This window comes from Carassius auratus, chromosome 6 (assembly GCF_003368295.1).
Source record: "Carassius auratus strain Wakin chromosome 6, ASM336829v1, whole genome shotgun sequence".
Lineage (NCBI taxonomy): Eukaryota > Metazoa > Chordata > Actinopteri > Cypriniformes > Cyprinidae > Carassius > Carassius auratus.
This window is the reverse complement of record NC_039248.1, coordinates 14,048,987-14,075,866: the sequence shown is the minus strand read 5'-3', so window position 1 is coordinate 14,075,866 and position 26,880 is coordinate 14,048,987. Positions and strand designations below refer to the sequence as shown.

Genomic DNA, 26,880 nt, shown 5'->3' with positions numbered 1-26,880 from the left:
TCTGTGCTACTGTTATAAGCGCGGGTAAACCAAAGGCTTGAATGAAGGACAATCATCGCCAATGACTTCATTACATCGAGCGCTAAAGAACCGGAGAACCATTTTTTTTTTCAGCTGGTTTATTTGATCGAATTGTCCGAAAGAACCGGTTCACTTGAGCACCTGCTCCTTTGCCCCTTAAGTGCCCTTTTGTCAAAGCAAAATTTCCTCAATTTTTTTTTGTAATAACATAAACTTTTGTGAATGCCTGCCCACGCCCAATCATAATATTAGTACAATTTATTAATAATAATTTAGCCGTAAATAAAATGACCAACATGATGACCGTTCACCTGACTACGACCTCATCCAACCGGGAAGATTCCTCATGCTGCACGCGCATTTTTTAATTGCTAGAGGATATTTTCAACATCGTGGCAGCTGGTAAGTGGTGTTTCATTCTCAGCGAAGTGATTTTGGTGTTTATTTACTTATTATTATTTTACAAGAACGATGTGATGTGAGAACATGCAGATACGTTGTTTATATTGCTGTGTGTAGCCTGTAGTGTAGAAGTAACACTAGCGTGCTGTTTGAGGGAGAAAAGTTTCACAGGCATCGAGGGGTCTGGTCTTTTTTATGTTATTTGAATAAACTTTTATTATATTACAGTACTTATTTATTTTTAACACGTAAAAATAATTATCACAACACTGGTAAGGTTTATTCAGATTTTCTCATTCTCTGAATTATCATTATAACAATAAAAACAATTCAGATTTTAAATGTGATGCAAATATTTTTTTCTACAATAGCAACAGTGTTTACAACAGCAAGACCACTTTAGCCTGTAAACTCAATAATATCTATCTGGAAATAAATGTAAAAATATCAATGTCAATAAAAATGCATAATATACCTGACATGCAAAGGTGTTTTTGTTGTTTAGTAGCAGAAATATGCAGTTATTAGCCATGTCCACTGTATTTTTTGTTGGTTTTCATGAGACCCCCCTTGAAAAGACCAGGACCCCCCCATTGCCCCCCCAATCAAAATTGTCTGGAGCCGCCACTGGGTATGGGGTAAGATTAAGGGATGCTAAATAGGACATTAGTACTTATAAAGTACATATTAATGCCTCATAATAATCATAATATGATTTTGGATACCGTTTGAAGACAGTTTACAGAGGTGAAATCTCCCACCCTTCACATAGCTTCAGACATCAGCTCAGTCTCCCCTCCCTTCTCTTTCTGTATTTGGGCTAATGACCGACCATCTACTCTGTGGCACAAGGCACCTCTTATCTCCTGTTCCCCGCATGGCAACGAAAATCAACTTACACTCTGCTAACGATCGTCCTGTGAATGTGCGCCCTGATAAACTATATTCTCTTCTCATTCTCTTTCACACACACACTCACCACAATGAGTTGATGTACTCATGCAGCTGAAAAAAAAAAGCCTGCTCTGTATTAGATATCTGAGAGGTGCTCAGAAGATGAGATCTACCACTGTTAGCCAAAAACAAAAACTCAAATTTCAGTTCAAGGAATCCCACTTATATTCCACCCAGCCAATACTGATTCACTAGCGGCTCCCATAGATCTCTTTTCCTCAATTTGACAGCAACTTGAAAACAACTGTTGTATTTAAATATGTCTACTTCCATATTGTTTACTATGTGAAAAACAGTAGGTGAAAACTGAAAAATATCTAGGTGGCCTACTACTTGCATACCACCTATCCCATAAAGCCACATGGAGGAGCTGTAACTGCACTGAAGAGACATCCTAATTTAATTTATACCACCCATATTCATTCTACACTGAACAAACTTTCACTTTCAGTTAGTCACATTCAATCAGCAGTGACTGACGAATCGGGATCTCGCCAGAGAGCACTCTGCAAAGCAAGCAGGTATATAATGTGAGCGCGTGCAGTCACACATACAGCTTTTCGCTTCAGAGCCAAGCCTTTCTGCTTGAGCAATCACCAAACGGCATGCTGCAGATCATCAAACTGCGGTCACGCTGCAACTGTGCACTTCAGCACTTTGGATCTGAAAGAGCAAGATCCAAAAGTGCTCCTTTAGAGACACAGCTACTTTTTGAAGATGGTCTTCCATCGTGTGTTTCTGGATGTGGTCGCTTCCTGGCTCCGTCTGATGGTCACAATCGCTGCATCTCGTGCCTGGGCTTTGAGCACCCTGAGGCAGAGCTCGTGGATGGTTCATGTTCTCATTGCATGAACACGACCATCACAATATTCCGATCAAGACTCCTCTTAATGGTCAGGGAGACCTGAGGATTACAGTGAAAACTTCTGCCGCCGAGTGCACCTCCAAGACCTTCACTCCTCCAGTGTGATGAGGCTGCTGAGCCCCCAGAGGCAGGGCTTAGCGTCTCATTTGGAGCCCCAGCTGATGACAGGATGTCGATCACTGCATCAGGGTATGAGCTTGGCTCAGAAGATGAAGATTAGGCTGTGTTGCATCCGTCGGGGAAGGTGGTGTTCCCTGAGTTAAATCCAAAGCTGACTGTAATGCTTTCCCGGGCAACGAAGACCTTTGTGTTGCAATGGAAACACCCTCCATCTCTTGAGCGCACGAGACTGGATGATTGGTTCCTGGGGGTGCTGCATGCCAATCCTTGGCATCCACCTCTGGTTCCACTCTTCCCAGAGGTGCATGAAGAGGTTTCTAGGTCTTGGAGGGCTTCTTTTCTGCCAGAAACAGAGCTAGTGACTCTTCCATCTTCATTACCCTCGATGGTGAGGCAGCTAAGGGGTATGTGGAGACCCCCACAGTCAAGCACACTATTGCAATGCAGCTTGCCCGCAGAGCGCTGCTGCCTTGCAGGGTAATCCAAGCTTCCTGCCCAGAGCTTTGTAAGTTCTCATCCACTCTAACGGCCAAGGCTTACAGAGTTGCTGGACAGACCACCTCTGCCCTGCACACCATGACACTCCTGCAAGTCTACCAAGCCAATGCGATGAAGCAGCTGCACGAGGGTAGTTCTGGCCCAGGTGTGATGCAGGAGCAGCACAGCGTGATAACCCTGTCCTTACAGGCGACGAAAGTCACAGCACGGTCCCTGGGTCAGACGATGTTCACCTTGGTGTTCCAGGATAGCTACCTTTGGCTGAACCTGGCAGATATTAGGGAGTCCAACAAACAATGATTTCTAAACTCCCCAATCTCCCAGACTGGCCTCTTTGGTGACTTGGATAAGAGCTTTGCCCTGCAGTTCTCCACCACACAGAAGCAAGCAGATGCAATTAAGCACATCCTGCACAGGTGGCCCGCTGCTGTCAATAACCTTCCGCTGGCTGCAGCTCCTCCACCTGCTTGTCACCAAAGGTGCCTTTCCTCTGCCTCCACCTTCGCTCCAGCTCAGCTCCAGCAGCAGCCTTCACACCGGCCACAGCAAGGAGCTGGCAGCAGCAAAGTGGCACAGCCCATCTCTTCCCCTGCCAAGCCTGTAAAGTGCCAGAGTAAGCAGTGTCCCTGAGATGGGCAAGCCAGAGACTCTGGATCCTGCGCTTCAGGAGATGGTGACCACACCCTCCCTACCCTGAAGGAGAGCCGGGTGGAGAATTTTTTTGGTCCCTTTTTGTACCCAAACATTCAACAAAAGAGGAGTTTCCTACTTTCAGCCCTTGGTCAGACCTTGCCTTTCTTTATATGGGAGTTGCTCTAGTGCAAGTGCCCATGCATGTTGTTGTTGCAACAGATGCCTCTGCTATAGGCTGGGGGGCCATGTGCACTGGGCATGCAGAATCGGTGCCTGGACAGGGCCTCGAATGCAATGGCATATCAACTGCCTCAAGTTGCTAGCAGTATGGCTTGCTCTAAATGGTCCAAATGGACAATACTGCAACCATTGCGTACATGAATCACCAGGATGCTCTATGCTCCTGTCGCATGTCGCAACTAGCCTACACAAGTATGCATTTTCCCCAGCAAGCCTTCTCAGGGAGAACTCTTAGTAGTACCCTACTGGCCCAATTGGACTTGGTTCCCAGAACTGATGCTCCTCGCAACAGCCCCTCCTTGGCGTATTTCTCTGAGGAAGGACCTCCTTTCTCAGGGAGGGATTATTCTCTTGCACCTGTGCCCAGACCTTGGGACATGGAGGTTTTAGGTGGTCTACCTCCAGTGGTAGTAAGCACCATCACTTCAGCTAGAGTGCCATCTACAAGTGGAACTGGTTCATCGATTGGTGTTCTTCCTGGCGGGAAGACCCCCCTAGATACCCAGTCGTGGTCGTATTCTCCTTTCTGGAAGAAGGATTGGAACAAATTCGGTCTCCCTCCATCCTCAAAGTGTTTGTCACCACTATTGCCGCACATCATGATGCATGGGGAAGCACAAGCTAGTAATCCAGGCTGAATCCTCTGCGTACCCATTTTGTACACCTTTGAGATCTCCCCTTGGTCCTGACGGCCTTGAAGGAAGAGCCCATTGAACCCCTGCAGTCAGTAGAGCTTAAGTTTCTTTCACTTAAGTCAATGCTCCTCTCTGCACTGGCTTTAGTCAAGGTGGGGGACCTGCAGGCATTTTCAGTCGGCGATACGTGACTGGAATTCTGACTGGTCTCAAGTTGTCCTGAGACCCTGGCCCGGATATGTGCCCACCACACCTTTCAGGGATCAAGTGGTGAAATTGCAAGTGCTGCACCAGGAGGGGATCAGCAATAGTGGAGTTTTCATACCAACCACAGTCGCTGTACCACCGTTGTACAGCTAGGGGGCACACCATCTTGGCTCCTCACCAAAAAACTGAATGTGCGACTGCACGCCCTCTCCTTACATACCCACGCTGCGGGGCGGGGTGCGAGATGAGGTGCTCAGTAGCGAGATCCCAATTCGTCAGCCACTGCTGATGCAACAGTTCTGTTCCCTCCTTCAGGCAATGAGGGTTACATATCTGACTGAGACATTTCAAACCAAACATAGACAGTATGCGATATCAAGTATGCATATTTGGATGCAGCCAATATGAACAAACATGTCAAATTTTGGTGATTACACTGACAATCTGAGTGTCAGCCAAAAGTAACAGAAATTTTAGTCAGTAACAATTTCTTCCGAAAGAGTGTGTCATAAATTCAGCATATTCCAGATAACATTACAGCTCCAAATTAAAACTTTGCCTATACTAGTGATTAACACTAAATGTTTAGGCCTAGTGTTCATAAAACAGACTTTGGGTGACGCTTGGCCATTTTGCGATTAGCTCCATAAACTGTACATGAATTCGTGATCACCTGAGTCCCCTTTTAATTTTCCATGAAAACCTTGGCTCCTCCCCGTCCTTTCAGTGCATTCTTCAATCCACAGACAGTGGTATATTTTCTCGATAAAACATATTTTATTTATCATAGTTGTGAATCAGTTGAGCCAGCCGTCCCAAATAAACAGGGAACTGAGCCATCTTTCAAAAGCATTTAGGGAATCCTGCGTTGAACTCAGATTAGAGAAGCACCCTGTGTTGCATTCAGAAGGGCTCATCCCTATGCCCTAATTCCTTCAAAGGGTTTACCCTTCAGAGGGAGAGCTTCTGAGTTTGAAGGGTGTAGGGGACCAAACAACTGTTTCTTGAAGTGCCCTTCTGCATCATCATCATGTGCCCACAAAGAGGCACCGTTATAATGCAAATAATCTGCACAATGGATCATGGGAGCCCGAAGTGTCCATCAGTACATTTTGAAATCCTTCATTTCGAAGGGCCCTTCGAAGTGGCCAGTTTTGAGCACTTGTTTTGGAATGACCCTTCTATATGGTGGTCATGATTGTTTATTCTCTGAAGTGCCCTTCAGAAGGTGATATATACTGTTCAGAACACACCAGCAGTCGTCAGTAAAAAGACGTGTTTGTGGGTGCATTCAAGTTGTTCACTGCCGGCCAACATAGAACATAGGCGGAAATTATGCAAATTTTTTACCCAGTGATTTGTTGCGGTCATGATATTAGGATTCAAATTACTAATGACTCGTTAAGGCTGTAGAGTTGATTCTTTATTTTGGGAGACAAAAACTTTATTTATCGTGCACTTTTTCGGCTTTTTCATTCACGTACAGCTACATTACACACTGCATGAAAGGCAACTTTAACTAATATGAACACATACTTTAAAAAACAATCATGTTGCTATTTTCATTTGAAAATTGAGCTTTCAATATAAAACTTATTACAGTGCATGTGGCATTAAAGGGTTAGTTCACCCAAAAATGAAAATTATGTCATTAATAACTCACCCTTATGCTGTTTCAAACATGTAAGACCTCCTTTTATCTTCGGAACACAGTTTAAGATATTTTAGATTTAGTCCGAGAGCTCTCAGTCCCTCCATTGAAGCTGTGTGTACGGTATACTGTCCATGTTCAGAAAGGTAAGAAAAACATCATCAAAGTAGTCCATGTGACATCAGAGGGTCCGTTGGAATTTTTTGAAGCATCGAAAATACATTTTGGTCCAAAAATAGCAAAAACGACGACTTTATTCAGCATTGTTTTCTCTTCCGTGTCTGTGTGAGAGAAAGTTCAAATCAAAGCAGCTGGATTTCCGGTTCGCGAACGAATCATTCAGTTCACCAAATCGAACTGAATCGTTTTAAACGGTTCGCATCTCTAATACGCATTAATCCACAAATGACTTAAGATTTTAACTTTTTTTTAATGTGGCTGACACTCCCTCGGAGTTCAAACAAACCAATATCCCGGAGTAATGCATGCACTCAAACAGTACACTGACTGAACTGTGAAGATGAACACTGAGCCGAGCCAGATAACGAACAATAGACTGACTCGTTCACGAGTGAAGAACCGGTTGCATCGGTGTTCGGATTACCAGTAGTTCTTTCGGACAGTTCGAATCAATAAACCGGTTGAAGAAAACGGTTCACCGGTTCTTTTGCGCTCGACGTAATGGCATCATTTGCGATGATTGCCCTTGATTCAAGCCTTCGGTTTACCCGTGCTCATAACATTAGCACAGAATCAGTTCAGAATCAATCACCAAAAGAATCAGTTCAGTTCAGATGCTCTGTGTGTCGGTCTGCTTCACGCTGAATCACACATACGCAGTATCAACAGCTCCTCGGTTCACGAATCAGACGCGTCTGACAGAAACGGTTCTTGACTTGTGAACGAGTCAATGTTTTGTTCGTTATCTGGCTCGGCTCGGTGTTCATCTTCAGTTCTCTCACAGCAGTTCAGTCAATGTACTGTTTGAGTACATGAATTACTCCGGGATATTGGTTTGTTTGAACTTAGAGGGAGTGTCAGCCACATTAAAAAAGTTAACATCTTAAGTCATTTGTGGATTAATGCGTATTAGAAATGCGAACCGTTTAAAACGATTCAGTTCGATTTGGTGAACTGAATGATTTGCTCGCGAACCGGATATCCAGACTGCTTTGATTTGAACTCTCTCTCTCACACAGACACGGAAGAGAAAACAATGCTGAATAAAGTCGTCGTTTTTGCTATTTTTGGACCTAAATGTATTTTCGATGCTTCAAAAAATTCTAACTGACTCTCTGATGTCACATGGACTACTTTGATGATGTTTTTCTTACCTTTCTGGACATGGACAGTATACCGTACACACAGCTTCAATGGAGGGACTGAAAGCTCTAGGACTAAATCTAAAATATCTTAAACTGTGTTCCGAAGATAAAAGGAGGTCTTACATGTTTGGAACAGCATAAGGGTGAGTTATTAATGACATAATTTTCATTTTTGGGTGAACTAACCCTTTAACTACCATGCAGTCATGCACAGAAATAATTGAAGACAGTGACAGACCTACTTGAGCATAGAAAGAGATTTATTTAAAAATGCAAGCAGTACAGTGTTTTTTTTTTTTTTTTGTGATCAGGAAGACATGTATTTGGCTTATTCAGTACTCAATTGTTGTACCCATTTAACTTGTGCAATACAGTTGGGATACTCCAATAGGTTTACTATACCACCTTAACCTATTAGTCAAACATTATTTTATTTAATTTATTTATTATTTTTATTATTATTTTACACTCATTATAGCCCTTCTAAAATGAAAATCCTAGTATCAGCACTAATTAAAAGGTCCAAATCATACATATGATTCTAAATAGGAGTACATAGTAGCCATCATTTGCATAATCTAAATTTGTATTAACTGAGGAAGCCTTAAAGCCTTTTGTTTTTGAACAACCCTTTGTGTGGCGTTCACGGTGTTCTATAAAAAAGGGGCGAGCAACCGCTGTTTGTGCCATAAATGAATTCTACCTGGCTTCCTTCATAAAACAAGCCTGCAGGAAGTTTCAAAAAGAGTTCCCCACAAAATAAATATGGCATTGCAAAAAAAGTGAAGATTATCACACTGCCAATCAATATATTATTGGGTTTTTAATTATTAACAGGGTACTCTCTACACAGCACACTGAAGCATCATCTCTGCTGATTGCAATTTAAAAGATCTCCTGACTCTCACCGTTTCAAGACGGCAGCGCTGTTCAAAGTTCAAAGTTCAAAAGTAACAGTTTAGCACACAGCACTCTGCAAGACATACCAGTATCATCTGTCTGTCCCACAGTGTGTACAACACCCCCATCTAGTGACCATAAAAATAAAATGCAAGAGGACATTTTCTTTCAGTATGAACGTTAACTCGATGATGTTACCCTCATATTTATGCAAATTAATGCATATAAAACAATGTTCATGGACTATTGTGTAAATTTGTCAGCTTTGGGTTCTATACACGTTTTACAACTAAAATGAATTGCTCATAACCTATTGTGAATTTCAAGCATACCATTTTATCATTTATCTTCATGGTTTGGTATAATTAACCTTTCTAACAATAATATAGAGTAAAGGTAGAGTGGGGTTAGCCGTCAGTTTTTTTTTCTTTTCTTTGTGTGTCCTGTAATTGTCAATAAAGTTAAAGATGTATTCAAAGATCTAATATACTTGGAGAAGTTTATTGTATCTGCCATGTGGAATTTTTTTTATTTTTATAAGAAACAGTCATTTGCAGCTATATTTGGTGGGCCTTTTATTAACATATTGACAAAAATATTTCATTTTTCTAGATTAATACGATGACACTTCCTACCCCACCCTCCACAGTAGGGCAGAAAATCAAAGTAACCATTGTTTATTATTATATTCTTTTATTGATTTGTAAAACATTTGACCAATATTACATGAAATCAGGAACATGAATTTACAATACTTTATGATGTAAAAGAAAAAAAAAAGGAAAAATAAACAGGCAATTTTTAACCGTTTCATGAATGGTCATATTCAACTGGTTTTGTCCTGGTGAGCAGGCACACTACTTTTAGCCTGTAAACAGCTAGCATTTGTATTACAGTTTTCCTTATGGTACCCATTCACTCAGAGACAGAAGTGCTTCTGCACTTATGAGCCATTTAGTGCCACAAACTTTCTATTGATCTCCTGTCCAATGGTGCCCAGACAGAAGAGGAGAGGTAAAGAGCACGTCTTTCTTCATTTTCTCTTTGTCACAGATGACTGTCACCAATTGCAATCCATCATCTACTCCATTTTAGGATTGACCAGGCATGAGGTATTGACTGTAGAGCGTATATGTGTTTTTGTACGAGGTAAAGTTTGAGCAAGTGTGATTTGCAGAGTAGATGATGTCCGCTTGATGCGTCACCGTTCAAAAAGAGAAAAAGTGAGAAGGCCATGCTCTGACAGGTTTTGTGTAATTATTTTGCGGAGCAGCAAAATCCAACTGAGCAGTCAGAATAAAGAAGGGGAGGGGCCTGAGGATGGCCAACCAATCCCAGCAGCAACTGAACACTGTCAATCATGGAAGTGACCACGCCTTAACAGCTCTCAGCTCTCTTGTGGAAGTGTCTGTCTGTCTGTCCGTCCGTGTATGTGAATGCTTCCACGTGTGTCGAAGAAAGCTAAAGATACAAATACTGTACACACAGATAATAATAGTTTTAAAAAATCTGATAAAACAGCTGTTAAGGCGTCTTTGCTGTTAAGTGATATTCATACATGAGGTACTGGGTTGTCCATGTGAGCCACTGCACAGCAATAAATACAAACATGAATCATAAAAAAATACAAATCAAATGTGTCTGTTCCCCAGAGAGGTAGTTTGTTATGGTTACATTTTGGACTCGGAAAAGAGACCAACATCAATTTCATCTTCGTCTTTCTCATGTCTCGCCATCATCATCATCATCATCACCGTGCATATTGTATATTTTGCAACTGTTTAGACATGACATGTTCTCCTGGTTTGTCTGATCTACATTTATGGTAAGTGCTGCAGGGGTATTCTCACTTATTCTTCGTGAAATCAAAACGAAACAAGCAAGTTAATGATTACAAAAATGCTCAAGACTGGAAGCTTTCATAGTTTTCCAGTTCAAAATTGAGTGAACACCCTCATCCCACAAAGTACTGAGCAGCTTAGTATAGAGAGAAGGCATGAAGACGATAAAATAGACAGTCGAAGAGAGCAATAAGATCATGAAAGAAAAAAAACATTAGATATATATGCCCGCACTGGGCAGGAGGTTAGCATTCAGTCATACTTTCCTATATTTGAATAGCTACCCGCACATAAACAAACAACCCTCTGCCCTGTGCTGCCACCTGTACACTGATACCAGAATATCAAAACTAGTCTACAAGAAAATATTTTAATCTTTTACATTTGCAAAGTAATACTCATAGATATATATAGCAAACCTTCCATATCATTAAATCTTAAGTGCCATGACTAAGTTATTTAATAGTAATATACTGAGGAAACGATAACCTTTTCAATCTATCTCCTTCCCACACAAACACACATTCCCCATCAAGACTGGGATGAATATGCGACACCCAATCCTATTTGAATATAATTGGTGTAAATGCTATACATCGCCCTCACTTCATAAACGCACTCTTACACAGACACACATGCGCACTACGCTCGCCCTTCCGAGCGACCGCAGTTTCCAGGTAGTTAAATTCAGCTTACATGATCATTAAATCGTCGACCCAGTTCCGACACCAAACTCACACCTACAGACAATCTTCATCAACTATGATTAACTCTCATACCACAGAAAAGTTTTTCCTAATGACCCTGAGCCCTGACTGAGAAGAAGATTCATACAAATCAGATGTGATTTAAAAAAAAAAAAAAAAAAAAAGTTTGTGGAGAAACAGGATAGAACGAGATATATAAAGCACTCTGTAAGCATCAGCTCTCTAATGTGACTCAAGGAGCCCTTGACGACAGTCTCGCAAATATCACTTACAGATATTATACACAGTGGAGAACAGGACTCTTACATACTTAAAAAGCATAAAAAGGTAAATTTAAATTGAGAACTGTGAACAGCTGAGGCCAAGCTAAGGCAGTTGTGTTTGGTTTAGAGGACACAATGCAGGCAGTGGCTAGTGTGATATTAACATGGGGTTAAAAAAGTCTATACAACAAAAATGACTATGTACCATGAATGATATGGTATTAGGTGTCTGCATTTACAGTTTAGATAATAACAACCAGCGTAAGACAAGAATGTGCTGAGTTGTGATATGCTGTAATTAGAATACGCTTTGAAGAACCTCCCTGTGCCAACAAAATATCAAATATACCTAGGTAGCATGTAACGCAACGGTTACTGATGATAAAAAATAAAATCATAAATTACTCAGCATGCTTCTAAGTTATTTAAAAAATGTGAGAACCAAATAAGTTAGTCTTATTTCCCAATCAAAGCAATACAAACTCGGCGTCATAGTTCATTCCAAAATTAAGATTTTTTTTTTTAAACTCGGGTCATAGTTCATTCCAAAATTACGATTTTTTTAAAAAGTGACATTAATTTTTGCAACTATTTATTTAAGAAAAAAAAACTGAATACCATAATGTAATATGAAGAAAAAAAAAACCATAGAATACATAATTGTAATATGGATGTTATTGATTATTATTTTAGAGTAATTAAAATTACATCCAGGTATTTTTTTTGTAGTGGTGGTGGTGGTGGTATGACCTATGCATTTTTAGTTTAGCAGTGTAACTTGTGTGAAATGTACTATAAATAAAACAAATTAAATACATGATAAAAAGCATTCAGGGTTTTGTCTCATGATAGCTAACGAAGCGGAAAACTGTTAGGGGAAAATGTAATTAGTTGAACTAATCCGAAAAAGTGTTTCCGATAGAAAAAAATGAATGATGGAATGCAAGAGTTGAGAAATATGTAACCTAAAGGACTTCAGAACATTGTAAAGATGGGTTCTTTAAAAACTTCATCCATGATTCCTGTATGTCTGCATACACACACAGTTAAACCGCAGTCTTCGTTTACATATTCATCATGACCAGTCAGGGCTGCAGGGTCTCCCTCTGCTAGATTCTACCATTAGCCACAAGAAGCGCTTATATCAAACTCTATTTACACTGATTTGAAAAGGTACGAATATAGATACTGAGTCTTATTTACAGGTTAGCTGAGTGGAGAGGGCTAATGCTGCACTGACCACTTTGCAGAGGCGTCAGGTTATTGGCCAATCACAGCACAGGCAAATAACAGTAGAGAAGACAGCCATTGTTCAGCGACCTATCAGAGCTCTGGAGGCAGAGGAAAGGGAGGCGGAGCTGCCGTTTGATTGGTTAAGTGGCTAGGCGAGGGGGTGAGTTAGAGCTGTGTGCTTGCATTAGTACTTTTAACCCTGTGCATTTAAAGGCAGGAGGTGAAGAGACAGGACATCAGCAGTAGTGGACAGCGCTTTGGGGACCATGCGGAGGTTTAGAACAGGACGACACACTCACACACTCATCCTACACATGCAGTGTAATACTGTTGGCTATTGATAGCACAGTAAAATATACTGTATCGCGTTGCCACAGTGAAAAACACCATGACCATATTACATTCTCATGTGAATACAACAAACAAACAGAAACATCTATGGCACTCCCTATCCGATCTGTAAATGATGAGGGAAACACACACACACACACACACACACACAAACTTTGTCCTGGAAACTGTATGTGTTTAAGGTGATTGTCCGTACATTCACTCCACAACCCTCCGGGTCACGTCGTTTGACCCGCACGTATCGTTCCGATTCGGGTGAAGTTGCTAAGTGACCTGTCCGCCGAACACCTCCAGCACCAGAGGGGTCAGCTGCATGCTGTGTTCGGGCTGGAAAGAGAGGGAGCGGTACTGTTTGGAGTGCTCTTCATTCAGGCTGCGGAGGTCCGCCAGCTTCTGGATCATCTTCGCATAGAGCAGACGCCCCCCCGGGTGATGCGCACGGATGTACGCCTGCAGAATCTCAGATATTCTGTCCTGTAACGCTTCCACACGCTCGTGGTCCTGCACCCCGGGACGGTCTATGAGCACACAAACACAGATAAGTCAGATTCCTGTTTGCATGTATGAAGTCTCAGTCTGTCTAATGCTTGGTGCATTTGGTATATAACAGCTGACCTGGAGACAGCAGGCAAATGGCCATCAGCAGCACATGTTCCTCCTCATGTAGGTTGAGCTTTTTCAAGCCCACCTGAAACTTCACCAGCGGCTCCAACAGCTCCAGAGTGTGTCCAGCTGCACCCACAAACACACACAAAATCAGGAGGATTTCATTAGGCTCATTATTGACGGAGACTAACTACAGGTGTTGTTCATCACATTGACTACGGACAATGTTTAATAACCAGAAAGTGACTTTTTATTTCATTTTTGAAAAATATAACTATTGTTTTGTATGTAGTAATATTGATTATCATGGAATAATCATTATAATTAATTAATCATTAATTTAAACAATTTCATGAAACAACAATACTTTCATGTATTGATCTATAATTATGTTAACATATACAGTTTAAACATTTCAAATGAATTAAATGAACAAGTATGAATTAACGTACAACATTAACTTAAGTAAATGCTGAAAAAAATATATTATTCATTATTAATCATACCTAATGCTTGTGAGGTACTTTTGAAACAAAATGTCAGTTTTGCTAGTTTGTTAGTTTTATATTTTGTCAAAGATGTGAATACATTTTTAATGTTGGCTTAGTGTCCATATTTTTTGGAGCCACTATATGGTTCGCATGCATAAGACTGGGATAGAAAGTGTAAAATTATTTGAAGAAATTTTTAATTTTTTTAAAATCACTTCTACACGACTTCGAAAAAAAACATCATACCCTCTGGTGACATCAAATGAATTGCAAATATAACCTTCTCTTTACAATAGGGATGGGCATTTTGGGAAATTTCTCATTTCGATCATCGATAGGTTTCAAAAACGATTAATCGATTAATTGGGGGGGGGGCTTATATGCGGGGGGTGGGGGTGGGGGGGTCATGGTCATAATGTACATAATGAAAAAATCTGAAGATTGTTATTAAAATGAGAAAAAAAAAAAAAAAATCTGACATGAAAATCTGTCTATGAAAACATGAACACATGATTAGGATAGGTTAGATAATGATTATGATGAAGCAATGTTATTAATAAAGGAGCAAAAAATATCTGCCTGAGGTGAAGAGTAGCCTATACCAATAAACGGAAGCTAATTCTATGACACATCCTATGATAAATAAGATAACTGAGATACATATCAGACATAACATAACAACTTGTATCAGCACAATAGGATGCTAAGTTATGCGTTAGAGAGAGAGAGAGAAAGAGAGAGAGAGAGAGAGAGAGAGAGAGAGAGAGAGAGAGAGAGAGAGAGAGAGAGAGAGAGAGAGAGAGAGAGAGAGCTCCCTCTGATGCGTTTTCATGACAGCACGCTGAAAGATGGGCAAGGGCAGATTTTACTTTAGATTCCTATAAAGTTCTCATTATAAATGTATGGCAGATTTGTGCCATATTTTCATCTACGTTATTAAGTGTTGTAATGTTGTAATTAAATAGTTGTAATTAAGTTTTATTTTCCATAAACCAGCGCGTTTTCAAAGCCATATGAATTGAATTATGCCCACAAATATGACGGAAAAAAAGCTCGGCTGCATTATTATAACATCAGTAATAAAATATCAAAAATAATAGAAAAATAAAACATTTAAGAGCAATATCATTATCGGGCATTGCTTATATGAGCATGAAACGAATCGATGATATGCAGCGATTTTAGCTTAATTGTTCATGTTAATTAATCAGACGTAGACTAGCTTTTGGAACTTTTATCTGAAAAACATTCGCCGATGCAGATGTGAACTTGACCGAAAGTGTAACTCAATCGGATTGTGCTTTACAAAAACGAAAGTACAATAAATTTGTGATTAGTGTCACTATCGTTATTTTTTTTATGTATTTTAATATTTAATTAATATTTTGTATTCAATTTTCACTTTCTGATCAACCAAAATATTATTTAAATATTATTTAACAGCATGGAAATCACTGATTATTGCTAAATAATTGAATGAGATTTAAAATATATTTAAGATAAAAACTGACAAACAAATAATTTAGATTTTCGTCATCTCAACAAATATAATGTAATTAGGCTACAAATATATCCAGTGCATTTTTATTTTATAAAGACCATTTCATTATATGTCTGTGATTTAAAAATTAACACACAAAGATACTTTTTCTTTTTTTGCTACTTTATTCAACGGCATTTTTTTTACAAAAAAATCTTTCACCACCATTTCAGCGAATAGCTTTGTCGTCTTCTCGGTTCTGTCTGCATTGCATTTAAGTCTTACGGCAGGTGATTCAATGCTCGTCTGTTATCGCCAGATATTTTATGTACAAATTTTAGATGATAGCGCATTGTAGCTATTTGTGTGACAGCTTGGCGCTGCACAGCTTACCCTGAACTGTTTTTTCATCGTTCTTCTCAAAGGGAAACCAGCCATCACTACGTGACTTTGAGGCCATTATGTGTTCTTACGTCTTTTGAGCCATGAAGTGGGAAGCTAACCAATCAGAGATCAGGGTGCCGCCCAACGTGCTGCCATAACCAACCAAACAAAAAAAACAAAAAAACAATAATTTCGATCATCGTTTACGTGATCGATCATCGCTGTCACGGTCGAGTACTCGAGTACTCGATCACTGTTACACACCCCTACTTTACAATATACCAAGTAAACCTTCACAAAATATGTAAGTATTCAGTGTTATTCCAGTATGTTTTTCAGTTTAGTTTAGTAATTTTGCTTTTTGATTTTGTCTTTTTTTAAATATTTATATTTAGTTTCTGTTTATTTTATTTCAGTTTTAGTTTTATTACTTTTAATACATCAAACACATTTTATTTCAGTTAGTTCCCAAGTCAACATTTATCATTGTCATTTAAGTTTGTAATTTTTCTTTCAGCTTTATTTCAATTAATACAAATGTTTTATTTAGTTTTAGTAAACCATACCAAAAGTGCGACCACTGCATGTCAACGCATGAAACAATGCATGTCTGTTTGCGTGTACCTTTCGTGACATCATTGACGCAGTATTTAAACTCAGGTCCTCCACAGCTCCAGCTCATGTCCTCCAGACTGAAAGACTGGTTGGACCGGAGCATGATCACTTCTATAGCACTGGACTTGAGCAAAGCAATCTGATCTTCAGCTGTCAGCTCTCTGAGACACACAAACAGAAACACACGTCAAATGTTGGCTCATGCTGGATTCTGTCAATGGCAGATGTAGAAGGAGTGGGTGGGTACATTCAGCGCGGATAACATGACACTCCTATGGTTACCACAGCAACATGCGGTCCATAATGCATATGCATGTACACACTTAAAGAGGAAGCTGGGAAATACATGGAAGTGCACAGAGGCAAGCAAAGAAACATGTACTGAGAGTTACTGATCATCTATAAGGTCAAACCTATTTTTATGTTCCTGAGGAAATTAAATAGACGATAGCATGTCAAAATTAGCCTATTGAGAAAATGATGGAAATTTCCACAAATTAACCACTAAAATGGATGAAAGGAATTTAGAGAACATCCTTGCTCAAGGCCAATTAAATTAAAGGCATAATTTACCCAAATTTGTCTGTAATTAGGTATTGCCATAATGTATAGTGTTTTATATTATTAAAGCACCCAGTAATGAAGTGCAACAGATATTTTATGTCTGTAAAGCATATCAAGTGAAAAAAAATCTGCAGTCTTAATCAGCAGTTGCCACTCACTTGCATTTTATGAATCACCAAGGATCATGGTTGCAGCTAAACAAAATCTTTACTGTTCTACTGTAGAAAAAAAAAGTCTGAAGTAAGTTAACAGCAAATTTTCATTTTTGGTTGAGTTATTAATGTAATTAATCATATAATTTCACAGAATGCTCTCATTTACTCAAGTTATTGACTATGTAAAATATTGTTTTTATAGAGCTTTTGAAAATTGGTACATACTTTCTGGTGTTTTACAGTAAAATTCAATACTGCAAAATTCAAAACACTACAGTATTAATCAAAACTCAAAAAAATACAATTATGAAATTTCTGCTGCTGTTTTTGTGCTGTAAAATTTCTTCAGTTTTGTTGAAAAACCAAATTCCTTCTGGTGACAGCTGAATTTCTTTAAATTCCTTTCACTAGACATTCTGAATAAAATACATTTATGAATTTACAAACAGAAAGTTATTAAATTTTGCCCGACACGCACAATTCAATTCCATTCAATTCAAGTTTACTTGTATAGCACTTTTCATGATACCAATCGTTACAAAGCAGCTTTACAGAAAATATTATGTCTCTACATTACATTTAGAGGTAGGTTATTAGTGGTGACTATGGCAGAAATGTACAGTAAGATTCATGCAGTTAGCTACAAATGACATTCAATCAAACAGATGTTGAACACTATTAACAGCAATGATTATACATTTCATTTAAACTTTGTGATTGCAATATTTGGTAGTTTTTATATGTTGCTCTACACACACGCACACCAAAAATGTACCTGAATCCAGGAATCATCTTGGCAAAGCCGATGACCTTCTGAATGCTGTAGGAAACCAGGTCAGCCAGGTGAGGAAGCATGGACAGACTATTGCCCTCATCCTCCTTTGAGTCTGGACTGGAGCTCAAACCCTGCTCCTGATACATCATCAACAAACTGCTCAGATTCATCTTACGATCTCCAGACTCTAAAGAAAGAGAAAGAGAAAGTAAGAACAAAACGTGAAATCAAAACAGCAAACAAAAGTGATCATTTTTTGCATTGAATTAAATTAATTATTATTTGTGTGGCAGGCCAGTGTAAATGCTGGTAAGCCAAGTAAAAATCTGAATCAATGGCTCAGCAACTGTGTCCACTTTAGCTTGCACTAGAATCACTGTGCATGTTTACACAGGTAAACACGACTGGTTGAGCAGGCAGCTCAACTCAACCTCACTGACTGTCAGCGTACGGTTTTCTGCACTCTGCAAACACCTTCATAACAATAAACAAAACTGTCAACATAGCAGAATACACTTTATTTACACTTTGCCTAAAAAGCAAACAAAAACTGCAAAAACAACACATTTTCATACAAAGCGAGTAGACAATGTAATGCTGTAATCAACACTTTTCAAGATGAATTAAATAAGCAGCAGTCAGAAAATGAACCTGTTTTTTTTAAATATATAATTAATTAAATTTATTTTAAAAATCCAGAACAAAATTACTCATAGTGTGTGCTGTAAGATTATGGTCATACCACCCACCCCTAGCACAGAGTTTATAGTACATATCATATTTAAAGTTACAAAAACAACTTGCTGCTTCCAGGATGAGCCATGTGTGTGTGTACGCATGTGAATAGTCTGTTTGTCATTAGAGAGGCTCTCCTGTGACGTCAAGCATGGTGAGATGGATGGAGCCTGCTGTGCATTTAAGACATACAACCCCCTAACACACAAACACACACGCCTGTCCGCGCCTCACATTGGGCTGAAAAACATTTCTCAGAAGAAACCTCACAGGTGATTTATGTACAGACGAGTGTTTGTGTGCATTAGTTCAGCATGTATACGCATGTGTGTGTCACCTGGAGAATGGCTGAAGGAGTCCGAGGAGGCATCTGATAGTGAATGAAGAGACGCGGCTCGGCTGGCACTGCGTGTAACCGGACCCTCTCGAACCGGAGGCTGCGACACAAAACACCCATAAACATATGAAAACATTAGCATGTGTTAGCTAATGTACAAATAATTAGCAAAATTTGTAAAGTATGCCTAAGAAAGACAGATAAAGTGGAACCAAAAAGTATTTAATGCGAATGTCATGCGACAATGAAGACTGAAGTAATGGCTGCTTAGACATATGAATAAATTACATTTTATATATTAAATAAATACAAATTTAGAACAGTAATTTTACATTGTAATAATATTATCACAATATTACTGTTCTTACTGTATTTCAAATCAATAAATACAGCCTTGGTGAGCTATTGTGACTTCTTTCAAACCATTTTTTCAAACCAGTAAAAGACAAAAATCCAAACCCAAACATTTGAACAGTAGTGTATGATCACTTAAAATCATTTTCACACCAGTTGGTTGAGATCTGTAAGTTTTGAGAAAGCTCTAGAATCATTTATTTACAGATGCCTCTTGGTTTAAAACTGAATGCAAGCAACATTTTGCGTCACTGAAGTGTCCAAAAGCTCATTGGGATCAATGTACAAGAACATGTTAAAGTGCCTGTATTATAGGTAATGAAAGTTCATATTTTGGTTTTGTACTATGGAGAGTCCCCAATAACAGGTTGTCATGCATGCATTTATTTTTACCTTACTTGCTCTAAGACTCCCAAACTATTCAGTCAACATTCATTATTCCAAAATCCTCCTTTGCATGATGCTAATCTGCGGTGATTGGTCTGATTGGTCTCATTTTCACTTCATCTTGTGAAGTGAAATGTGAAGTGAATGTGAAGCCTGATAAAGCAGTGTTTGTGAGAACAGTGCTGTTTTGTGTACATCGTTACTTGGGGAAACCGCTATTTTTACACTCCAAAAGCGGCACCAAGTGGCAAAGAATGAATTAGAATTTTGTGGGCAATATGCTAATGTTTCATGTTGAGATAAAAATAAATGGCTTGGGATTCGTTTTAAAATGACTTGTTTCAATGATTCAGAATCGACTTTCTTTTGAGAGACAATGGGACCTATCATAAACCTGGCGCAATGCAACACAAGGCGCAGCGCAAGTGTGTTTGCTAGTTTCAGTCCAGCGCCATTCGCATTTTCCCGTCCAGCGCCACATGGTTTTATTAGCAAATGCATTTGCGCCCATGTGCTGGTCTAAAAAAAAAAGAGGTGTGTTCCGGTGCATTGCTATTTTAAGGAGTTGAAAATAGACTGCGGCATAGACCAACTCAAACCTGGCCTAAAGTCTAAAGTCAATGGCGCAATATTTTTTTGTTATTTAAAAAACATGTTGGTAGAAAATGCGCCTCTGGGCGGGTCCACAGTACGTGTTGACTTTGCTTATTACACACAGAGATGCGCATTACACAAACATGCCAAATATTAAAAACAAAAGGCTCGGAGTGTAAAATAATATTATTGTGTAGGCTACATAAATATTAAAATGTAATGATGGATAGTCATTGCATGTATTAGAATTAGGTTACCTATTTGCAATTCAGCATGTTACTACTTATAATAATGAATGAAATTGGCTAATTAATTGAACAATCATGCCAATACACACATATATATTAACTGACTCATCGCGCAGAGCTTTGGTGGATTCCTGCTTGTCCTGTAGATGATCTGCTCGCGCGCTTTAACTTCGCGTACAAGCAGATCGGTGTCTTCGCTTGAGAAGCATTCAGCTTTTCCACCAACAAATTCCTCCATGTCAATAGCAATCCGCCCTGGCGCGGGTTCATCTCGCTCTTAAAGGGAATGGGAGATGACACTCTGGTCCGTTTATTTAAATTTTCCATCATTAAACTAACAAAAGTGGATTTGGACACGCCCTGAGTGCACCTGTGCCATGCACTTTACCCTTCGCATTTAGATCGTTACAATAGGGCCCAATAACTTTATATGCAGTGCACTTTCAGATTTTAAAACTTTGCAGGATGTTTTCATTCACTTAGAGCTATGTTATACACTGCATGAAAGGTCATTTTCAAAAATCCATAATAGGGGCACTTTAACACTGGCTGAAACTAAGAGAATGGCATACAGAAGAGAATAGAGAAAAATCTGAGGAATGTTTTACTCTGAAGCGTGAGAAGTCGGAGTAGGAATCGTCATAAGTTTTGTGATGTGCATCCACGAGCGAATCAATGATGCTGCGCTGCTCCTCTGAAAGCCGGGGCTTCTGCGCCTCCTTCTGTGCCTCCTCATCCTTCCTCCTCTGGATCAGCTCCTTTTTCCTCTGAACTTCCTCATCTGTCAGTATAACTGAAGAAGAAAAAAGACGGATGAGCAACATTAATGTGCCCATGTAATATAATTTTAAATACAGATTTTAAAATGTGAAACTTATATCGTATGTTGCTCTCCAGTGTTATATTACAACCATAATTCTTTATAATTTACTTTAGTATTGTTCGATGGAGTTTAATCAATAGCTTCAATTTAATTCAGTCTCATAGATCTGACAGGGGGGAGAACAATTCCATCAGACCATTTTTACTTGTAGAAATACTTGTAAATATTGAATCACATTATCTTAATATCTTTTTTCTAAAACCGCTAAATCTTCTGGATATTTCTCTTCCATTTCACCCACTAATCTAAGGATTACGAATTATAAATTTTCAGCCAATTTAAAAAAAATATTTAAAATCTTTTTTCTTTTTTTTTAGGGTTAAAGCAATATTCAGGTTTATAAATTTTTAAGATGGTTGGGGTCACTAAAACATTTACATCAAATATTGCAATTTTATAACTCTGCATACAATGCTTTTTTTCTTTTTCTTTTTTTTTTTAAACGATAAGCTTTATTTTCTGCTGATGATTCATCATAACACAAGAGCAATCATTGTGAAATCCATAATCTGAAGTACCTTTCACTTTCAATATGATTCGCAAAAAACTGCCACTTCGGTTCATGTGCTCACAAATGGCGAAACTACTTCCTTATACCAAGTATCACTTATCTAACAGCCTTTCGGGACCTTTTGTGACCGGATCATCTTACATGCTTTTGTTTGGAACAACCTTACAAACAGCATACCAATCCTGCAAAGCCCTTCAAGACTGCAAAAATGACATTTGGAAGCTTTTGAGACTGCAGAGTAAATCAAATCTAAATTATAATTCAAACGTGATGTAACAAAGTATATCTTGGCTCCCAGTAACCAGTGTTCTGAGATGTGTCATGCTGGCTAGTAACTCACACTCTTTCATCATGCCAATATCCAGGCAACGCTTGAGTCTGCAGGCCTGGCAGTGGCGACGGTTATCTTTAGTGATGGTGCAGCTTCCATTAAAAGGACAGGTAAAACTGGCCTTCCGCTTCATACTGCGCCTAATGAACACACACATAAAAACACTAAAAATAGTCTGGCAGTATCACATTGGTTACAGATAATATGTGTTAATGTGTTTCTTAATGAACATCGGTGTAACTGTGTGAATACCAAATTGGATGAGAGAAAGTGTGTGTGTACCTGAAAAAGCCTTTGCAGCCCTCACAGGTCATCGCATTAAAGTGAAAGCCAGTGGCTTTGTCTCCACACACACCACAGATTCGTGGAACATTACGGTCAAACTCGTCTGGCACTTGAGTGGATGTACTAACGGCTGACTCCATCACTAAAGGAGAAGAAGGAGGAGAAGGAGAAACTGTTAAATATATAGAGTTGTGCATTTACGAGGATGATGGAAAGAAGAACACAGATTTCAGTATTGCAATTTAAACAAACGCTGATCTAATTAAATAGAATTAATTTATTCCTTCTGAATTCATTCTAATATGATGATTTAGTGCTCAAAACAAGAATTGATAATGATAAATATCTTATCTTGCTTTTTATTAATCTGTGGAAACAGTGATACACCACCATTCAAAAGTTTGGGCTAAGGAAAAATCAAAAAATAAATAAATAACTTTTTAAATAAAAAGTGACAAAATAAGATTTATCATTCAAATAAATGCTGTTCTTTCAAGGTTTATATTCAGCAAAGAATCCTGAAAAATACTTTCACTTTTTCGCCAGCAGAAAAAAATAATTCAACCTTGATAATAAGAACCGTTATTAAAATAATTGAGTGTCAGTAATAACCTATGGTAATAACTGATGTTAAATCAGAATATTAGAAAGATTTCTGAAGGATCGTGACACTGTGGTAATGGCTGCTAAAAAAAAATTAATAATCAAGGGAATAAATTAGATTTTAAACATTAAAATACAAAATAGATATTTGTAATTGTAACATTTTCACTGAATTTTGATCAAATGAATGCAGCCTTGGTGGGCATAAGAGATTTCTTTCTTAAACATGACAAGATTTGAATTATTATAAACTTTTGACTGGGAGTTTAGAAACAAAAGCTATATGTCCTCTTTCTTCAGAACAGACTGACAGCATAACAAAACCACAAATCATAACTGACATTCTTTAGTGAGTGTTGAATAATTAACAGTCCTTTAATAGAGCAATAAATCATTCTGATTAAAGCCATGAGGCCAGTATCACAAACTGAAAGGGGGGAAAAACAGAGTTCTTTACATAAGCATCACTAATGTATGCGCATTGATAAAGAGCGTACGAGGTAGAGGGGAATATTAATTAGCTATCAGTGCTACACCATTGAGGAAGGGCAGCAGGATTAGACTGGTTGTAGGAGATCGTGCAAATGAAAACAAACAGATGTCAGCTTCAATCTCTCAATCCTCAATCAGATGCCTTTTTTGAAACAAATATTTAAAAAAAAACCAGGTCAGCAAACACATAAACATAAAATCATCACAGACCCACTGAACAATCCATGAGGAACAAGAGCTATGCTGAAATTAGTCAGAGGTCAAAGTGACACACCAACTCAAACAGCTAAAAAGCATCAGGTGATAAGAACATCTTCACAATAAATGTGTTTATGATAACAGCACGCGATTAACTCTTCAACTCAGTCGTAATACATGGGACCAGTAATAAAGTGGAGATCTATGTGAAAGGTCGCAGGGACATCACGACTCAGTATATATATAAACAGGAACAGCGCAAACCAAATAAGCATAACTAGGCATAGAGGGTGATGTCACAGTTTTCCTGTTTCCTCTCAGTGAGTTATGAGGAAATTCCTACTTTTTTTGTGATCTCTTTGCTATAAACAGAATCCTTTAGCTGGAAAATATGCTAAAAGTTTCACATATCGCAAGTTTACCTACTTTACATTTAGTCATTTAGCAGAAGCTTTATACAAAGTGACTCACAAATAAGGACAATGGAAACAATTAAAACCAACAACAGAGCAATGATATACAAGTGCTATAACAAGTCTCAGTTAGCTTAAACGCAGTACACATAGCAAGGTTTCTTTTTTCTTTTAAAGAAAACAAGCTGTTATTAAATTAATAGAGTGCAAGTCTAAAATGGGGCATGTTTTTTTTTTTTTTTAAGAATTGAAATAAAAAGAATAGAGAGTGCTAGAGTTAGAAGGCACATAAAGATGGAAGAGATGTGTTTTTAGCCAATTCTTGAGGATGGCTAAGGACTCAGCAGGTCATTCCACCAGAAGGGAACATTTCCTATAAAAGACTGTGAAAAAAATTAATTTAGAAATAATTCCAAATTAAATTAAAACCTACTTTACACACACAAACGAGATGTGACCTCTTCAAGATAAAGTTCTCAATTTATTTTAAAGTGCACTGAAAACACACTAATAAATCCATTTCAAAACACTTCAGCACATAATGATGCATTTATCTAAACTGGGCTGTTCATTTATTCATCTATTCAAAATGTGTGAAACATTTGCAATCGCCGTTTGTGAAGATTTAGTTGGCAGTCAGCCACAAACATGGCACTACTTATGTGCATATTTTTGAAGGTAACCTGCAGATGGACGCTGTTATTTTTCTTGGCTTATCCAGTAATGATAATAATAGTTTATGCTTGTCAATATCCAGACAGATTCAAAAATGAGGACAGACGCAAGTCATAATAATAAATTCACTTAAAATGAATAAATAAACAATTACAAAACGTGTTTTAATAAAATTAATGCAAATTTTTAAGCATAGACATTAACAAACTGTTTAAATGCATCTGTAATTGCATAAGAAAATATAAAACAGACTGGTACTTATTTCAAATAAAATAATGCAATTCATATACTTTTAGGTTATTTAACTTCATACATGCTTACATAAGCATTTACATCTCATTGCACTCAAGTGCAGGAGAAAAGTCATTGAGTTTCATTATTCTGGATTGTACCTAATTTGCGGAAAAAAATACATATATTTTAAATAATAAAGTAGACTTCGTGAAGTGAGCTGTAGCTATGAGTGATTAGCCTGGATAAACAATATACTCCTCATCAGCTAATATTATGAGCAATGCTCCATATTACACTAAGTAATCTAAAATGAACTTAACATTTTAAGTCCAAAACTTTGATTTAACAAAAAGACGGAAGGTTAGAAGAACAGATCGATTTAATATTACTGTTTTCCTGCTCACAATAAAATGTTTAAAGACTAAAACCAGTCATTCTTAAAGCAATTGTTAGGCAAATTTAGTCCTTGCTTTCACAAGTCTTCAAAATCATTAACTGTGTGTGCACATTGAGATTTTGGACTGTGCACATCACATCTCCACTATTCGCATTTGCTTCAGTATATGGCTCTTGTTATCAATGCACACATAGCATGAAGGAGATAAGAGACTTTTAGAAAATGTTAAACGTGTCTTAAATTGCCGGTCAGGTTAATGTTTCGTCTAAAGCCACATAGCATCTAGGAAATCTAAGAACACCTGGGATATTTCGATCTGGACATGTGAAGACAGCATGACTGACACTTTGACTGCGGGCCTCACTATATGTACGATCGTGATGACCTTTAAGGTAGTTCAGAGTTAATGATTGAACTGACTGAAGCATCACATACTAACAAGTATGTAGGACAAGGTGTACGAGAAAGACTGCCCCTCTTCAGCAGAATGACCTGGATGCGAGTGGCCTGTTTATCATATAAAAGTACATGAGGTACCGCATGACTAAAGCGGAGAAGATCGCCTTGGGAAGAAACATGCACGATCGTTATCTTTTAATCGAAAACGGTTTGAAAATTCGGTGAGAACTGACATTGACCTCATTTTCGAAAAACGTACCAACTCCGAGTCAGAGAGCAAAGTCATTGCTGATAACCACTGATTAGCATTTTCCATAACATATTGCCAGTGGTTATAGTGTAACACACAGTGCTCATGCTATATAATAACTCTGTAACGTGTAGCTATGGTGATACATCAACCAACATGCCGTAGCTATTGGTTCCTTTGCAATAAACACTTCTAGATACTTCATGAAGCAGGTCGACTTTGTAACTAACTAGTGTGACATTTAGGCATAGTTCGGTCTAAATTTAAAATAAACACAGAGAAAAGCACCCCAGCTCTTGCAAACAGAGGCTGAGGGGCCCGCCTGTGTGCAGGACAGGACAGAGATGCTGTCAGGGTTTCATAAACCTTCATTAGCTATGACAACAGACAGAGACAGACTCACGCGGCAGGAATGCCAGGCCTGGCATGGAGACCATGTGGAAAACACAGCAACACATGCAACATCACATACTAAAGGCCTGTAGAACTGTTCTTGCACTTGGGGCGACCCGGAAAAATGGCTTTGACGGCTATGATGGCAGAACCATCAGCAGCCCATAAAAAACAGACAGAGACTTCGAGACTCACTGTTACACTTTCCTCCACACACACACGCAAGGAAATATGTGTGTATGTGT

General features: G+C 38.5%; 1 protein-coding gene across 1 annotated transcript; it reads right to left on the bottom strand.

Moving 5' to 3' along the window:
• Window positions 1-11,795: 11,795 nt before the first annotated feature.
• LOC113097595 (vitamin D3 receptor B-like) lies at window positions 11,796-22,844 on the bottom strand. Its single transcript, XM_026262860.1, has 8 exons — window positions 22,579-22,844; window positions 22,306-22,436; window positions 21,180-21,364; window positions 18,989-19,088; window positions 17,917-18,103; window positions 16,432-16,583; window positions 13,462-13,578; window positions 11,796-13,364 (listed from the first exon to the last, which is right to left on the bottom strand). The coding sequence occupies exons 1-8, from the start codon at window positions 22,776-22,778 to the stop codon at window positions 13,111-13,113; spliced, it is 1,326 nt and encodes a 441-aa protein (XP_026118645.1). The 5' UTR covers window positions 22,779-22,844; the 3' UTR covers window positions 11,796-13,110.
• Between the last annotated feature and the right edge of the window lie 4,036 nt (window positions 22,845-26,880).

Excerpts from the sequence above, each read along its gene's own strand:
- LOC113097595 (XM_026262860.1), bottom strand. The coding sequence starts at position 22,778 with ATGCACAACTCTATATATTTAACAGTTTCTCCTTCTCCTCCTTCTTCT. Across the intron at positions 21,365-22,305 it reads TATTGGCATGATGAAAGAGT|TTATACTGACAGATGAGGAA; the intron begins GTGAGTTACTAG and ends TTTCTTCTTCAG. Across the intron at positions 16,584-17,916 it reads AAGATGATTCCTGGATTCAG|AGAGCTGACAGCTGAAGATC; the intron begins GTACATTTTTGG and ends TGTGTGTCTCAG.